A 19,172-nucleotide genomic window follows, 5' to 3' on the forward strand; every position below is an offset into this window, starting at 1 on the left:
TAAGAAGTGTGATACAATTATATGCGTTGAATTTAATTCTGTAGATATACTATTAAGATACTGCTATGAGAAGGTGATTGGAAGTGTGACACAATGCTGAAGAACACAAAAACTTCCATCTGTCACACTGTAGGGACCACTTAAAATTCAGGTTTAAACCATGTTTAAACTGTGTGCTTGAATCTGTTCATGCTGCTTCTTGTGCTCCCACTAAAGGCAGCAGCAGCAATATTTCTACCAGCATCAGAAAGGCAGGTTTTACCCCAAATGTATGTTATCCTTCTGGCCAAGAATTGTATGTGCTTATAGAAGTCCTCTGGAAATCTCAAAGGACAGCTCAGCATTTCCACTGCTTTGCAGCTATTTGGCATCCAGTTCTGTGGATAACAAGAGTCGGTGCCTTATAATTGGAGAAATGATGATTTGCCATTAGGGATTGTGTCTGATATTTACTACACTGATATTAAATCAATTATATGTGGATTTAATACTTACGTATCAGTTGTGTATTTTTAAATTAGCTCTGCCACTCACCTACATAGGAGAATGCAAAACAAGGAAAGGGGAAATAATTGTTTCTAATTTTCTATCTCCCCCAAACTTAAAGCTGTATGACCAGCTTTAGCCAGAACATGATATGAAATAGCGCAGTGCAAATATCACAGACAAAAAGAAAATAACTCTTCTCAAAGGAAATGAAAACTTTTTTAAAATGCCGTGATTACCTGTAGTGTCTAAACAGTCTGATCATTATGGTGCAAAATAATCTCAGTTTAATAGAAGAGCAGATTTTACCCTTTGCACCATAAAAAAAGCTCATAGTAAAGGTTAACATAACCTCAGTCATATATTTAATGTTACATCCTGCAGTATGCCTTTGATAAAAATCCACACTACTTTTGGAATAAAGTGATAATCTCTCTCCCTTTGATGGTAACACAAATTCCTCCACAAACTATGATTAATACACAAAGTATCTTTCTGTGTGCAGGTCCATGTGACCCCATAGGACAGACACACCGACCTGTGTTATTACTGCATCTTTGTTGGCTAAACTACAACATCTATACCAACACCTTTAGGTGGGCTAACTAGGCCTGTGTATAGGTCTGAAGGCTCAGGCTACAATTCCCTATTTTGTGGAAAACTTTATGCAGTGTCCATATAGACCAAAACAGTACACTTCATTTAAAATCAGTTTAGCAAAAAGTTCCTGCTGTCCAAGATCTGCACTGTCAAAGCATTAAACAATCTGCCTGGCCTGGAGTCTGCTGGCTGCCAATGTGCTACCCAAAAAAAGGAACATTTTTGCATCTCAATAGACCTTCCAGTATCAACAAATCTTTAAACTAGAAAATCAGCTACTCTAAAGAAGAGCAGAAATAATGTCCACATTGTACCACACTGAGGTACATTTTTGGTAATTCCCATTACTGATTCACTGTAAGTAGAGCTGCTGGAAATATTTTAATAAGAAAAATAAATTAAAGCTACTCACAGAAGTGTACCAAGCCCCTGAGAAAGATTCTGTTACGCACACAGCTTGGAAGCATTCTCAGGGATAAAGGTGCATCAACTGCATATGTGTGTTTGCATTGTCTCCAGCTCCCGAAAGGACACAAGAAATTTGGTCTTTTAGATTCTAAAAATGAAAGAAATCTTACCCAATGACTCCCACAAACAATCTACTGAAGCACAGAGTCTAGGAAAGGACCATTGTCATCATAGACAGAAGGAATTCAAGAAATAGGATGTAAACGGCTTAGTCAACATCCAAAGCTGAAAATTATTCCAAGCAATTTCCAAAAATTAATTATCCTGTAAGCATTACGAATTTCTGTGGACTATGGTATATTTTCACCCCTTCTCTAATTGATTGGTATTGTCTCTGATATTTTACCAAAATGCTAATCACTTCTAAACCTGTAGTATCAACCTCTATATACTTGAAAAAATGTGAAAAAAAACTTATCTCCTCTTTGCTTTCCCCCTATCATCAAGAAAGTAAAAAATTAAAAGCACATGGTATTGCTGCTACTGTCAAATCATTACAAATCAATCATAATAAGCAGAACAACTTTATAAATACAGAATAGCCACTACAAAGGGATGTGTTAGGAACTTTCCTTTTTAGTCCATTTCTCAGTGTTTATTCACTGAGTAATTCCAAATTTTTGGCTTCCTCTGTGTCAATCTTCAGGGGGAAAAAAATGAAGGTGTCCACAGTGATTTTATTATAGGTTTTGTTTCCTAGTCACCAGTTGTCCTGGGATACAGTGTTTTGCATAAGCATTCATTATATGATACTAGAAGGATGTATTGAGTTAACACTTTGCTTTCAGAGAGAACCAATTTTTAGACAGCATTAGCTGCTCCTACTAGCTATTTCATATTCGAAAAATAAATGTAGCAAAAAGTAGATAATAGTGAGAGATTTGTTCTACAACACAGTGAATTTTTTTTTATTTCAGAGGATTACAAAAATTAGCTTTTTCAAGAATGGATAAGGTAAATACTTTTCTGAACAGTTTTTATTTCTCTCGGGGCCAATTGAACTTCTGGGCACACATATGTGCATGTGCCTTGACACTAAGCTCCCAATGGTCAAGCTGACCATCACTTGGTCTTCTTATTTGTGGCTCTAGTACTGCATCTCATACCTCTGTCTGCAAACTAAATCAAAAGCAAGTTAAAGGAATTGGGTTTCTATGATCTTTCTCACAGATTGAAAATTAGCAGGAACTAGTATCACTCACAGAATCACACTCCCAATATCACCTATCCTTCAGATCACCTCTTACCTTCAAGAAGTTTTGTTTTCTCTATCCATCAATCATGATGAAATATGTAATATTAGGGACTCTGTTCAGCAGATGAAAAAAGTTAATCTCCTTCCCCCCATTTTTTCTTTTTTAAATATTTCAAGCTGACAAAAGCAACTTGCCCAGTTTTCAAAGAAATAGTATCAGTAAGGAAAAGACACAGACAAACAAGTCCTTGGCACAATAGAGTTCAAAGAGCGTGGCAGCTGAAGGTGTACACAAAATAATTCCTGTTTGAAGGACTGAAGGTTTTATCAATCACTAGAAACACAATCTGCTAATAAATCATTATAAAAGAAAAGTAGAGTTGAACACACTTTAAAATGCAAGGAACTAATTTATATGCACTGTTAATATATAAAAGTAAGACCTTTATCTTTTTTCCAGAAAGTATGGAAGATATAGGTTTCTCCGATCCAGAAGTGATTAGTATGGAAGATAGAGGTTTTTTTAGACCCAGAAGTGATCTAAGTATTTCAAAATTGATAAAATACTATTTTGAAAAAAAATAGACATATAAAAGTGGTTTTCTATAAAGACTTTTAAAAAGCATCTGAATTTATTTTTAAAACTGCATTAGAAGCAGCCAACATACAGCTTCCATTATATATTCAGCAGTAGCTTAAACAGGTAATATAACGGCCTTATTCTACTGTTTACTGAAGTTTTAGGTCCAGCTACCAACCAAATCAAGAGCTGATTCTGCATACTACCATGTCCCTTTGAAGATTTTTGTTTGGTTTTCTTTCATCCTCTGGCAGTCAAAAAATAAATGAAAATATTTGAAAATTTGAAAATAATGGAAAATAATTTGGATTCTGATAAACCACAGATTAAATGGCTCCTCTGGTGAATCTGCCTGCACATGGCTAAGAACCAGTGCAAGAACGGAGGTGGGATGTAACGAACATCATATGTACAGCAGGAATTCCACTGCTGCATGGGTTTATGTACACATTTTAATACCTATTTCGTGCTGGAGGAGAGAAATATAATCCTGCCATCCACAGTGAGCACACATCCAGGTTAGCAACAAGGAACCTATCATACTAGAACTGCTTTTCATGCACTTAAAATCTAAGAACAATAACTAAGTACAAAAGTTTGTGGTCCCCCTAAATTGCGTGCAGGGTTTAAATTACAGACACTCTATTTTATAATTAGAATGGCTGCAGTATTTTTAAGAACACTGACTTAATTTAAAACAGCTTTTAAGACTCCTATATGTACAGAGACAGATATACCTGTGTGTAATCTTAGCAGACCATGGAATAAAACATTTATCTTCCTTTTTATATGTTACATGTGACATGTTACACTAATTGATGCTATGGCTACAAATGCTGTTATGAAAGACAAAAAAGGAAACCAGCAGATCATCACTTCCATTCTAGTGAGCTTTGTCTGCAGAGTGACTGCTCCTGTGGCAAGTTTCTATAAATTCAGATAGGGAGCAGCTCCTGAAAACATGCGATGACTTCAGGAGAAAAGCATTTATTTGTCTCCCTGTTCAGCTACTCAGAATGTGAGATCTCTTCTAGCTTCAATTTTCTCTACAGTGGGAAAAACACACCTTGATGGAAAGGAAACTTCCTTATATAGATCCTTTTGTTTAAAAAAAGTAAAATAGGAATTATTTGGTGATACAAATATTTACCTTCTATTATCACATGAGATCCTTTCTTTTCTTTCTTTTTTTTTTTTTTTTTGCTTCCAAGGCAACCAGACAAGTGTCAAAATTGATATATAATTATGTTGTTTCACAAAAAAAGGTTACTTTTTATTAATATTTAATTCACATTTCTTATTCTTAGATATGTAGTAATATAAAATCTTGCTTAAGTGCGAACTGTCACACCACCACAAAATTTAAGAGGTGATTAGTGGTTTTAGTGTAACAGATGTGCAGCCTTCTGGGGTTCTAAACCTCCCTTCTTCAAATGCATCACCAACCTGCACAATTAGCAGGAATGATTAAACAAAATTCAATCAGAGCTAAATATCAAAAGCAGAAGCTTACTAATACTCCATCAATATTCAGATTGCTTTATGTGAACACTTTGGAAAATTTACCTGCCAGTTTGGCTCTACAAATTTGAGTCTTTGCTTGACTGTGTTTTTTGTTACCATGCCCTAAAGAACCCCAACCACGTTACTCCGGACCTGAAGAAATCATTTGCACAGCCAATCAAACAACATACATGCAATCATAAGAAGCAAGAGAGGGGGAAAAAAGGTTTCCTACCCGTAATAAGGACTGGGATTCATCTTTTGCCTTGCCGTCCCCGGATCCAGAGTAGGGCTGGGTGAGCTGCCCGGCTTTCTCTGCTGCTCCGGCTGGGACACCCTGCAGGAAACCCTTGCTCTCCACGGCCAAGCCATAAATGGGCCTTGCGAGATGGGCAGCTTCTACATTTGGACTATCCCTTAAAGGCTTTGGCTGCTCTTGGCCAACAGACACGGGGGTCAGTAAGCCTAGACTGGTCTGTGTGTATGATGGGCTCCCCCTCAAAATGTCTGTTCCTCTCCAGGTCACATTGCGAAGATCATCACTGGGACTCTCAGTCCAGCCTTTCTCCTTGAGCACTTCCTTATCTTCTATCTTTTCTCTCTTCACTATGCTGTCAGATATGGGCTCCCCTAATTTGGGGTCTGGATTAATCAGACTGTAGACCTTAAGGTCAATTTTTGGCTCTTCCTTGATAGACGAAACGCCATGGCTGTCCTCCCCGTTGGCTGTAGTGATGTCCATCTCCTGACAGTGCACAGTGTTGAAGTGCTCTAGTAGTGACTGAGTGTCAACAGCTGTGAAGCTGCACTGACGGCATTTGTAGCAGTTGTGTACTCTCCTGGAAGAAAACAAGAAGCACATTAACATGAGAGTCCCCCCTTGGCCTTCCCTCTCACAGTGGTTTTACCTACCAAGATAAAGAAAATAAATCAAACTTACATGACCCTCTCTAAATAAAGCAAGCAGGTTTACTTTGGTATCTTATACAGCAGGGTAAAAACACTGCCGATTTTTCCCCCCATGCCTTGCAATGGCCTCCTATTGTTCCTTCACATTCCATGGTATTATTCTAAACTTCATAAAAATTTTCACTAGGATTCTGTGTTTTTCTTCTTCAGTTTGCTGCAATATACTTTTCACATTCTGCTGCAGCAGGAACACTAAAAAACATACTTTTCAACCAAAATCAAATAGTTAGAAGAGGACAGTTCTCTTGTTATTAAAAAAACACTTCATATAATATAAATACATGTTATAAAGTTAAAATATTTTAAAAAGTCCTTTACTTTCCACCTATTCCATACACTTTTGCGATTTTGAACAGAGTTCCAGTTAACTTAGGGATAAGAATACACCAAAGGACAGAAGGTTGTACACAAGAGACAGCAGGGCTTGGTTTTCTGTGGACATTTTAACACAACTTAAAAAGATGCAGCTCTAAAGATAAAGCACAATAGTTGGCTGTGTCACTACAAACTGCCTTTCCTGTCAAATATAGAAATTCTTGGGTAGGAGCTGTGGAACAGAGTGGAATAGCACGCCTTCCTGTTTTTACTCTAAAAGCCTATAAAAAGTACTGCATTACTAAATTATGTAAAGCATATGTTCCTACATGAGAACAACATGTTAGCCACTTACTGTATCTATCATAGGAACAGAACACTGTTTATGAGCTCTCTAACGCCATTATGAATAATTGTTCAGAGCACAGGAGTGGTCAGAGCATTTCATCAGGCTCCGGGCCCCACTGCGCCCAGCATCCTACCAACGCAGAGCAAAATTTCATCCCTGCCCTGCAAAATGTACAGAACTCTGTGAGAGCTTCTCCCTACAGACACGCTCACAAATCCACACCCCAGGCACTCGGAGTCACAACAGCTTCTTTAGCCGAGCTAAAAAAATTAGCCTTTCACTATCCACACAGGACAAAACTTGTATGAGAGATCTGTTACTGCCCTGACTCCAGTTGTTAGAATTAATTTTTTTAAGGCCAAACCTTTGTCTCAGTGAAGTCAATGGCAAAACTCCCATTGACTTCAGTAAGAGCAGGATTTGGCTCTCAGTGCATCTGTAGAATTGGAATGATACACAAAATGTCCCTTTTAGACTATGATCATTTAGAAGGGACAGCTTGCCAAACTTATTAAACCCCCTTGCCTTCCTTCTCTCCTTTTGTTGGAAAAACAAACCATATGTTATTTACATTGTCTGATTTTCTTGCAGTTGTGTCAGCGCACAGACATGAGTACACATTCGGATTCGTGCTTTTCAGCCCTTGTGCAATATCAGTTTTCTTTTTGTCATTTTCCATATTTATATTCATTTTAAGGGACTAGATGGTTTTGTTCCATTATGCAAAAAAATAGATTCAGTTATTCTCCACGCAGCCTTATGGCAACAAAGCTTGCTTGTGGAAGAGCAAGCTGTGGGTTAAAATCCTGTTCTGGCCATGTTCCTTTTCCTTCATTCTACAATTATGTTTTATTAAAATCAGCTTGTCTCTCAATGCGACACTAATATATTCTCTCTTGCAACTCAATTCTTTTCTAAACCAAGCTTAATTCTCTCCTGAACCAAAAAAAAAAAAAAAAAAGAAAAAGAAAGAGTGCTATCTGATCAAAACCATTTTATAAATACAAAAAGCCAAGTTATAAAGAGGGTCAGCCCTGTAAAGGTGGGATACCATCAGAGAAGTCCAAGTTAGACAGGGGCCAGTTATCTTAAAAGCCAAGTTAAACAAGACACCATTTGGGGCTAATGGCTCAACCACATACACTCCCCATGTGAAAGTTTATCAATCCTTTGGGACACTACTTAGCCCTAAGTGTCTCTTGTTTAACTTGGCCATTTCAATAGCTAACCCCCTTCCTAACTTGGCTCTCATCTACAGATATCACACCTCCAAACAGCTGATCTTTTTCTGCCTAACTTGTCTTTTTTTTATTTTTCCATTCCACACTGGCTAAATGTTTTTGATCAGGAGCCATATACACCACACTTCTGAGGACACAAGTAAATGCTGAATATTACATGCAGTTGTAACTACATGGCTGAGGCCCAGTTACAATCACCCTTATTACATTTGTTAATTTAAATGATTTCTAATTGATTCAAAGACAGTCATATAAGCATTCCTTCATTCTTCTAAGAGACTGTGATAAACACTTTGATGTGGAAAAAATGAAGATATACTTCAGTAGATAATAACCCAACAGGCTTTTTTTTCAGAATGTATAGTTTCCAGTATGCATTAAAAATCTGCCACCAACATTATAAATCTTGATACTGCCCATGGGTTTGTCCTGTGTATTATTCAATCCCCAAGCTCCAAAATGTAAGCTAAAGTTTGGAGCTGTCCAACATAAGTCACAGTCCCAAATAATAAAATAGTAACTATCATCAGCCATTAGAAAACTTTTGAAAATCGGAAACTTATTCTTTCCCAGAACAAGGCATAAAAAGAAAATGTTTTCTTCTCAGTTTTCACTCCACCCTGACTGCAAGCAGGGAAACAAATTTGCAATGTTTGATTTCTCTTTAACTAGAAATTAGGCCTACTCTATGCTTCTACAAGACCAAGTTATATCTAGAGCTGTGTACGAAGCTCTTCAAGGCTAAGCAACAAAATTTTAAGAATTCCAGTTTGCAAAATACACAAGAAGCATTCCTGTGCCTTACCTCAAAGTTACACTTTACAGCTAAACCACAGCTATACCATCTGAGACTCTGAATTTGTCTGATGCAATCCTGCGCGTTGGTACAGAGCTACTCTAAGAAAGGGAAAATCTTGGGATGGGAAAAAGTGAAGTAAATGAAGAAAACAGCACTCTTCCTTCTTTCTTATTGTTTATACAGCCCTCAAGAACACTAACAGCAGATTCAAGCCATAAACTGGCATTCTCTGCAATATGACATTGGGCTGGCAATGTTATCCCATCCACTGAGGTCACTTAGCATTAGTATTTCTACTACAAAATAAACTAAAGACCTGATTATTTGTGGACAGTAAAACATTTATGGCTCAATCCCAAGATTAAATATCAATAAATTCAGGTAAAACCTTTGCTGCACAGTTACATTCTGAGAACTACAAAAAATCATATCATTATTTGTACTGAAAAGTACTTGAATTGAGCACTGTTAGATACAAGGATCTTCCCTCACAAAATCTTTATGTTGAAAAGATTACACAGCTGGGGTTTTTTATGGATTTAATGTTCTTTATTTGAACTTCCTAACAGGCTGCAAGACTCCCAACACTAGCCAGTTGTTAATTAAGTCTTGTTGACATACTTCTAACTAGTCTGAAGTATTACAAAACACCATCCTCTACAAAACAAGTAATTTTTTTTTAATTACCTGAAGACAGTCCTAGGCTCTAGGGCATAGAAAATATTCTGGAAGAAGGTATGGCTGTCGTCTCACTTCCATTTTTTCACATTTCATTTTAATTATAAATATAATAATTACTATCATTTCTCATGAAGAAACAGGTTTATAAGAAAGTTAACTTTTGGGATGGGTGCTGCACTCAAGCTTTGCAGAAGAAAAGACAGCCAGTAAAGCAAGGAAGAAAATGCAGTGTAGTGTTAGAACAGAGAGGAGACAGGGCAGAGTAGAGAGCAAGACTGAGATCAAAAGAGAGTAAAAGCCATTGGCAAGAGCAAACAAGTTCAGAGCAGTGAATTAAGGTGTCAGGAGGATGGAAAAGGCTCTCATAGCTGCTGCTATTGTTCACTGAGTGAAGGTTTCTGCTATGCTCCAAAACTGGGAGCTCGTGGGCCTCAACTGACATTTTTCCCCTGAGCTTCTTCTCTGGGGAGAAAGGTGTCACATTTCCATAATCTGCATATCTGAGACCCTGCTCGGGCTTTTTCTGCCTGAGAGTCTGAGGGTCAGTCCCAACAGCCCTGTCCCCAACACCCCATCCCTGAGCTGCAGCCCGGGTGCTGGGAAGACGCAAGCCCCAAGCACCCCTTTGCCTTTTGCCCCTCCACCTCCTTTATCTTTGAGAGGTAAGGAATTATTTCATTAACTCGAAATTAATTTCTAAAGAGAACTTTACAAAACTGCTGCCATCCACATTTTCAAAATTATTTATTAGAAAAATTATTCTACACCATTGCCAAAGCTCTTATTTAATTTGAGTCTTTACATTTTCATATTTTGCAATTTAATGAATCACTATCCTACCCTGTTTTTAAAAAGTTTAGAAGATTTTTCAGCATAGCACTTCTAATTATAACTAGCACTGATCAAATGCTATCTGTCAAGTAAGGTTTTACATGAAAAATTCTATCTTTTGCCAAATTGAAAAAATGCACTGTTTTCCCACATTTTAGCAAAATTATAAGAAAAAATAGGCCCTTCTGCAAGAAGCTGCTTTGTTTTACAAAAAAATAATCAAATTTAGTTATTTTGGAACAAGCAGGAAAATAATTTCTAGACTAAGTGAAACAACATGCAAAATTTGCCCAAATACTCATTTTGATTTTAATCTAAATTAAAAGTGCTGGCATCTTCTGGCTCATCAGAATACCAGACAGTTTTAGGAAAAAACTAAGCTTTGCAATGAACATAAATAGTATCTGATTCCTCAGAGGTATAATGGAAAATGAGTACTAGCAGAATTAGTGGAAAATGGAGGCCAATAAATCTTCTAGGGATTTATTTGAATAAGCACATTTTAGTGAGGTTTAAATACAAGTAAACTCAAGTACAGTGTGATTCATTGACTTCAAATTTAAATGAACAGCTCTCAAATAATCATGTCAAGAAATACTGAATGAGTGCTAAGTGTAAATATACATTTCTGTAGAAAGAAAAATTGGAAAGAACTGCTTTTGCAAATTCTAACACTGTTGCAAATACATGGCTGCGAAGGAATACCATTGGGATGTTAAAAATTTTTTAGCTAGCAATACATAGTGAAATTGTAGATGTAGAGCCAAAAGGAAGCAAAATAAATAATAAAATAAATTAAGCATGTTGTTCAGACACATGACTCAAAAATTAAAATAGTACAGACAAAAAATATATGAATTAAAATATGTAAATAGCATCTAAAACCAACACTGATACTCCAGATTATCAAGGTTAATCTAAATATACGAACAGCAGAACATTTTTTTCCACCACATTAATGTTTAGAATGATGTTTACTGTTAAAATCCATTCAGCTCCTTAGTATATAAATGAAGAGGTTTTAGAGACATGGGCATGTACAGCATTTTCAGTACATCAGACGTACATAAATGTGTGGCGTAAAAGCATTGAGACAAATTCTGATTAAGAAACAGAGACGCCCAGTTGAATGTGAGCTGACTACATTAGCATGTTTCTGTCTATCAACCAACACTACTATTTTATAGATGTTCTACTTTTTAAAATCTGATCTATGCTCTTTCTTTAGGTGCTATAATACAAAAAGTGGGAAAAAACACGTATCTGATACTTGCCAGAATTCTACTAAAAAAAAAAAAGGCCTGATAATAATAATAGAAACAAAAGTTATAATGCTTCACAAGTTTTAGTTTGATAGAGTGAAAATTAGGTTATACATAGAAAAACAATAAAACCTGCTGGTGTTTGCCTTTACAGAGCACCTACCACAAACTGAACTACCATCTGTTTTCAAAAAAGATGGACAGTGGGGGAAAAGAGCAGCAGTACAAGTAGAAAAGAAACAAAATTTATATTATCAAGGGTGAATTACAGGAGAAAGGGAAATAAGTTAGCAGTTATGGGGACATTGTAATTTGCTTTACACACGTCCTCAGAGTAGTCAGTAATGTCATAGACTGGAGTTAACAGAGTATGTTGCTCAAGTGTTTTAAACAAAATAGCCTAATGTTAGACAAACAATTTGAGACTAAAATACTTAAAGTGTATCTCTTGATTTTCCAAAGTTCAGTTCCCTGTGACTACTGCCAGGACTGCAGGGTGCTGAGCCCTCCGAAGGAGCAGCTACAACTACCCCATCTCAGACTTAGCACTTAATTTTGAAAGTCATGGCTTCTCCTTTCTTGGGAAAAAGGATCCTAGCTCGGCATGCTTGTTAAAACTTAAATTACCAGCTGCAGCAAAATAAAAGGTTGGATTCTTTCAGTAAAGGAGCCATTTCAATCTTACAGTTACTTAACCACTAAAAAAAGATAATGCCATGCCCCAGCAGCGGACAAAGTGCTGCCTATGGAGTTCTTCAGCATGGCTCAAAGCTGTTATAATAATGCTTGGAACTTAGATACCACTTTTCATCTTCAAAGCAGTTTACAAACATTAACTAATTAATCCACACAACATCCCTCAGGCCCACTTGGATCAAAAATGGGGAACTGCATGCTGGGACCTGAATCCTCTGTGGGCCCTAGCTCCAAATTAAAGATGAGCAATCTGCTTTTTTTTTTTTTTTTTCTAAAGAGACTCCTGATATATTGCCAATGCAGCCCTCTGTTGGGCAACATTTGGATGCCCCCAGCTTTAATCTCTATTAAAGTATCATGCCCCAGTCTGCCTTTGTTAATTTTGGATGCCTTGGAATCTATTAAATGTGGCACAGTTTCTTGAGCTTTTAACAAAGCTTTAGCTTTGAAAATGCATCTTCTTTTGTCTTCATTCTAGCTGGCTTCCACTCAAAGATCTTTTAGATAGATAGATACTGAAGTTTTCCGTTGTTGTTGACGCATTAGCCTTAACTATTAACATATTCAGCATGATTTTCTAATATTTAACATCACTTCTGCAGTGGCACATAACTGTTGCTCTTTACAAACTCTAAGAGCAGCTCCTCCTCTGATGCTAACTGGACTGCCAGTTTACAACAGCCCAGGAACTGACCCAAGAAGTTTAGCAGGGAGTTGGCTGCTACTATGACATTGTGTCAGACTGAGTCAGGAGACTGGCTGCGTCCACCTCCAAATAGGAACATTAGCATTTAAAATAAATAGAATGACACTGTAAACCAGCAACACGAAAATAAGCATCTGCAAAAGGATCTTGGGGAATGACATCAACAGACAAAAGAGTGTCTGCTCCCAGTGGGAAATGAACACCAAAACAGCAGTGGAATGCTCTTAAACTAATTATTACATTGCTGGACTTGGGAATGGAAAATACTACAAAAAGGTAGTACATTGAAGCACTGTTATGGAGCATAAAGGGTTCACAGTCTATCTTGGAAAGTAAAGCCATTTGTGTTCCCTGACTGAATGAAGATGCCAACTTTCTCAGAAAAAGCCTAAACGAAAATAGCACCTATAGTACCTAAAAGATTCTGGGTGGAAAATAGCTGACCAAACCTCAAATATGCTGAAACTTTAGCATCTGCACACAAATCCAAATTTCCCTCTCCTCTGCACAGGTTTAAATGTATAATTAAATCCACCAACTTAGCTGGTGGTTTTCCAAAACAAAGTGGATGTTGGATTGGACTCTGGCTGTAAAGATTTATATCTATACACATTCCTATTTTGATTTCCAGTTTCCTCAAATGTTTGAGGAATGGTGACATTTAATTAAGAAACTGGGGAGAGGGAGGGGGGGCTGTTTGGATTCCAATCATTAATCATTGGAAACTTCACCATACCTGTAGTGTCGGGAAATCTCTTCTTCCACCTGGGTGGTAAAGTCACATTTGGTACATGAGTGTTCTTTGTTCTCCTTGAGCGTCAGCGGCCCCTCTGCCCCTGGCAGGGCGTTTGTTTCTGGTTTGACATCAGACGCTTGGCCTTCGTGTGCATTCTCATAGTGGAGCAGGAGAACGTCCACGTCGGGAGTGGAGAATGAGCACTGATGGCACTGGTGTTTGACTCTAGAGCTTCCTGTCACCCCTGGAGACAGGTGCAAAAGCAAGAGAGCACAGTGGGAACAATTACTTTTTCTGCAAGCAAATGGGTAAGTAATTTCTCCAAGGTGCTTTTCTGGGCTGCAGAGGCCTCGGGGACAGAACTGACAGTGCTTAATGGTACATTTATGAATGTTGTGTAGCTGCTGATAGTGACGGAGAAGTGGGCCCACCACTATTACATCTGGGCCATGGCTCTTTGAGTACCTAAAGTCACAAAACTGACAGTTGTAGCTTGTCACCATGCTGTCCTCTGCTCCTTTGCTACTCAAGTCTTTCTTTTTTGCCACACTCGCACCCTTTTCTGTCTTTGTCACTAACTCCCCATCTGCATTTTTGGCTAGATCATTCTGGTTAATGACAGATCCCCTAGAAAGCTTATCATTCAGATCTGGGTGGAGGCTTCCTGCCTGGCTTCCCCCATGCTGTTTGCTGTAATGTTCTAATAGTTTCAAAGAGCTGGACGATTCACAGCTGAAACTGCAAAATTTACACCAGTAGTAACTGGTAGTATCGGTACCATTTTGTCTAGAGGAATCTATTGGCTTGATGGGCACCGAATATCCAACTGGCGTATCATCTCCTGCTTTTACAGTGATTCTGTCTTGCCACTTCCCCAAGTCTCCAGAATCACATGGTCGAAGAGTAGGACTGGATTTATTGGAGTTTTTCTCTGAAGTTTTACCAGTATCAGAGGAGGGAAGGGCTGCTTTCATTTTGTTTGGGTGAGTCTGTAAGAAGTGTTGCTCTAGTTCAGTGGAGGAGTTGCCCATATAGGTGAAATTGCAGAATTTGCAGCGGAAGTACTTGGTGTTGCCTTGGCAATCTGGAGTTTTCCGCCCAATTCCAATAAAGGTTCCACCTAAAGTAACCTGTGAATAAAGAATAAGGTCATTTTAACTCCACTGTATATTTATTCAAATAGCAAGGAGTGGAAATGGGGGGGAAAGAGAAATAGAGAGCAATTGATTCATAAGCTTTTTTCATTAATCACTGCCACCATTTTCATTTGTACCATGTAAGACATCATACATATACCCTCACATATTTAACATTTGTTGATGAATATTTTGAAATGTTTCTCATAGCTGAATATATATTCCATGTGAATAACAAATACATTGATTTGCAGAGACTGAGGCAAACGTGCAGAAGATTATCTTAGTGCTGACAGGACTGTTCCTTCCTTCACTATATCATTAAATAGTATCATTGATACAAGATGCAATAATCAGTTCCCACAGCTCTGAACCCTCTGAAAGCAGACTTTCCTGGGAGTCTATACCAGGTGTGGAAGAAAAAAAACAACCCTCAGTCTTTTGACTTAGATGCTTTAATCATATTTATGCTTTACAGTCAAAGAGAATTGCTTTCTAAATTCAAGCAAGCAAAAATTTCATTTCAAATAACAAATCCAGTTTGCTGTGTTGGGAGTATGACCAATTCTTACAAAGATCATTCCTACATGAGTATCCAGTATCCACAAGGATGCCTTTTCACAGAGCCATAGTGGCTGATGTCTCAAACAAAAGGCAGTTTTCTCAAGGATTACTCACTGTAGACATTCTCCAAGGAAATCTTCTGTTCCTCTCATGCACAGAGCTCAATTTAGTAAAACAAGTATGGAAAAACTACAGTAGAAAAATGGCATGTGGCAAAGAAAACTACCACACCCAAGTCCATGACATCACTAATTACACACACAAAAAATAAGGTAGGTCTACTTAACTGTTCTCATGATGTCTGAGAAAAATGCTCTGCAGAAAGGGAAGAAGGCTTCCAGGGCTGATGTTATTAAAGCCCGTGTTCTCACAGCAAGGCAGGCCTGCCCTTCCCAGGAGTGCACCACACCTGTCCCTGACATCAGGGGGAGATTTGCTGCTCCTGTACAACTGGTTTGAAGGCCAAAGAAGCAATCTCTTGACAAAAATGTCACCATTGCACAGCTTCTTTTTCTGAGTAGCAAATAGTGTACAGCATCCAGAACATAATTCCCGAAATCCATAGACATCGACTCCTTTGCCACCATCCAGTCTACACCACATGGTGTAGACATGGGTGGAAGCTCCCTTGTGACATATTTTCTGTTCTTACACACAGAAAATGTCTTACAGGGAATATAAAATTGAGCTTTGCTGAGTTTGATTTGTCTTCTCCCAACCAGTAAGTGTATTACTACATTTCTGCAGGTTTCAGTTCTAATGCATTAGGCAAATGGTGTAATTATTTTTCTTCCCCTCCTCAACAGCTATGCCACAAAGATAACATGATTACTGCTCATTGAGTATCACACCAAATGGAAAGACTCAGACATACAGAGAGCATGAAATGCAAACAGTTTTAAATGCAATATTAATGCCTTTTAGCCATTTAGCTCAGAAAATGAAATGCTATCCTTTATACCTCATCAGAATTGAGCATGTATAGTGAGGCAATGAGTTACTAAAGCATGATATAATGAGCTGCCTCTATTCAGCCTCCAAATCTTTCTTCTGTTTATTTTTTTCCTTAAGGAAGCAAAATCCCCATGCTCTGGTTAACTTTTCCTTAAATAAACTGAAAATGTCTTTCTGTTTATTTAGGAAACATATCTCGTTAGGCAATAGTGAGTCAGGCAGACAAATCATAAGGACTTAGCTGTAAGAACATTTTCACTTTCAACTGGGTCTCCACATTCTGCTGTGAATTATGAACTTGGTTTTGAAGAGGTTCTTTGCAAGAGGGATTTTAACAGGTTTTCTGTAGTGCAGGAGTTACCTCCCTTTATTTATTTTATGGCAGACAAGAACTGGAGACAAAGCCATACTGAGCCTGATTCTATTGACAACAGTGGGATCTGGGACTGCTTTCCAGTATCTAGCACTTAAGGTCTTCATCCACTGCATTATTTCAATGTTCAAAGTCTTAGTGGTGTCAAAAGACAACTTAAAGAAAGCACTGATGCAATTAAGTAAACAGAAAGTAACAGCAGTTCATTGCATGATTACATAAGTTGCAAGGTGATCTGGTTTCGTTCATTTAATTAGATATGTATGTTTGTTCTATGCATGCACAGAAGACTGACCAAAATGATTTACCTTAAATGGCTCTAATGAGTAAATACACTGATTACTCTCAACTGTCCAGCCACACAGATAACAAACATTTTTTGCAGACACTCTGTGGACACCAGTTACAAACTCTGAGTGACAATAATCCCAGCTGCTAGTCATTGTTAATTATTTTTATTTCAGAACACTGGTAAAACATATAGTACTACTATTTTCTACACTAGACTGTAAATCACATCATTTCTGTAACTTGTCCTAATCCTGCTTAGTGGTCTATACAGCAAGTTTGTGTTCCATGCTAACACATCCTTCTCTGCATCACAAGAGGATAAAGTAGAATTAAATATTCCCACAGTACTTGAGTTAAGTTCTTGTAATGTGGGAGATACATCTTTACACCACTTGAAAATAATTGATTACCAGTTATTGGTTTGGAATTTCCCTGAAAACCTGCCACAATTCAAAATAATTCATTGCATTAGACCATGTACGTGAAAAGTAACTCATGGTCATCTTAATGTTATTACACTCAAAAGCCTCCTTTCATATATAACAAAGCCCACTGAAAGCTCCATGAAGATCATCATTCAAAGACAACTAAAGAAACGGATTTCAATGCAGAGAGGTTGGGAGAAGCACTTGAAGTGACAGTATAAACTGAATCTGTTTCAGCTTTCAGCCAGCTACATTTGAAAGAAACCTACACATTTGCAGAACTGTTTGGATTCCCACACTTTGCTCAAATCTTGGCTTGACTTCCAGATTTTCCAGTTACATGTTGTATGTCTATGTAAAGGCACTAAATTTCACTGGGGATGTAACTGTCCTTCACCTTCTGCTCTCTCTGATCTGCCCCACAAAGAGGAAAAGTAAAGGAGAAGAAGAAAGCAGAATATGGCTGGATAGATAGATGGATGGATGGATGGATGGATGGATGGATGGATGGATGGATGGATGGATGGATGGATGGATGGATACAGAGAGATAGATTAGATAGATAGATAGATAGATAGATAGATAGATAGATAGATAGATAGATAGATAAATAGATAGACAGATATTGAGGTATACATACCATAGCAATCAATATCCACATTTCTGTGTGGTATCAGAAGTAATAGATTCTTGTATTTACTCACTTATTTTATTTTAGTCCCAAAAAAATTTCATCTCCTGCTCTGTTCTAACAGAATTACATTTCCTTAAGTAGACATTTCTTCCCAACTTAAAAAAGAACCTAAACAAAAGCAATTCTAAAATTCTGCAATTCTGTTTTAGCACTGGAGTCCAAAATTGGTGACATAGCTAGTAACAGTCACAAATAGAGGTACAGCTTGTAGAGGAAATGTAGGAGCAACTACAGATCAACAGTTCCCTCAACACACAAAGGACAAAATTAATCCTCAATTCTCTTTTTAAAGAGAACCTAACATACAAGTTCAGACTGTGGAAACATGATTTAACTCCCCTTCACTGTTATTTGCTTATGAAACCTTGGGATTATCACTTACTTCTGCAGCATCTCAACTATGGCAATACAGTTGGTATTAATTATTATGCTATACAAAAAAAGACAGATATTAGAATAGTTTCTCCATTCTTGTGTAGATGTGGTTGCACTGATATTCTTTAAAAATTACTCTTCAAAGCCATGTCTCACTCTGGGATTAGACTGAAATATATTTCACAGTAAGATTTCCATAAACTCAAAACTCTTAATCATTAAGTTTATTCATCAATGGGGAAAACTGTCAACATCTTGAGCTGACGCGTTAATCCAACTAAGCTATCTCCTCAAACACCACACGCATTTCCAAAAATAGCCAGAAAAAGGAGAAAAGATAACACGATAATTGACAGTGTTTCAAGATGTACTTTCTAAAATATGTTGGCAAGTACGTCAACAAAGCTGTGTAATTGCACTATATGTTTCCAACAGATAAGTCTACATTAATTAGTCAAGACAATGATTTCATGGAATAGATGGACTTGAGCAAATAGAAGTACTTTCTTCTTTCTTTTTTTTTTTTTAATGGGTCTTTGATTTTTATTTTGCCCTTGGTCCAAATGCTACCCCTATGCTCTCTCCTCCTTTTCAAAATGCAGTCCTAAATTCCATCACTCCAAAGCAGTTTACAAAATACTTCTTACAGAATCTGAAAAAAATCACCAAGGAAGAGAAAATCTGCCCACTCCTTTAATCATGTATTTCATGCAGAAAATTCTACCAGCAGAAACTATATCATGTATTTCATGATATAGTTTAATCATGTATTTCATGCAGAAAATTCTACCAGCAGAAACTATATCCACATAAGAGATTCAACCACAAGGATTACATGCTCAGGGTAAAGCTGTCTTTGACCCCTGGCTTCTTCTGCAAGTACTGATTAGAATCCATCTGCACTGGAACATCAAACGTTAATCTTTTTTTTTTTTTTTCCTTA

At 37.5% G+C, this 19,172-nt stretch overlaps 1 protein-coding gene across 13 annotated transcripts in view; it reads right to left on the reverse strand.

Annotated features, from left to right (window-relative positions):
* Positions 1 to 19,172, reverse strand: part of TRPS1 (transcriptional repressor GATA binding 1) — a 213,805-nt gene that overhangs the window by 143,558 nt on the left and 51,075 nt on the right. For 12 of the 13 annotated variants that reach the window (XM_050970638.1, XM_030228437.2, XM_050970640.1 and 9 more), the window contains 2 exons: positions 13,418 to 14,547; positions 5,068 to 5,671 (listed from right to left, as the gene is read on the reverse strand). In XM_050970638.1, the coding sequence (XP_050826595.1) occupies positions 5,068 to 5,671; positions 13,418 to 14,547 (1,734 nt within the window). The remainder of the gene's footprint in view (positions 1 to 5,067; positions 5,672 to 13,417; positions 14,548 to 19,172) is intronic. The other variant, XM_018913216.3, reaches the window with a different exon arrangement.

This window comes from Serinus canaria, chromosome 2 (genome assembly GCF_022539315.1).
Source record: "Serinus canaria isolate serCan28SL12 chromosome 2, serCan2020, whole genome shotgun sequence".
NCBI lineage: Eukaryota > Metazoa > Chordata > Aves > Passeriformes > Fringillidae > Serinus > Serinus canaria.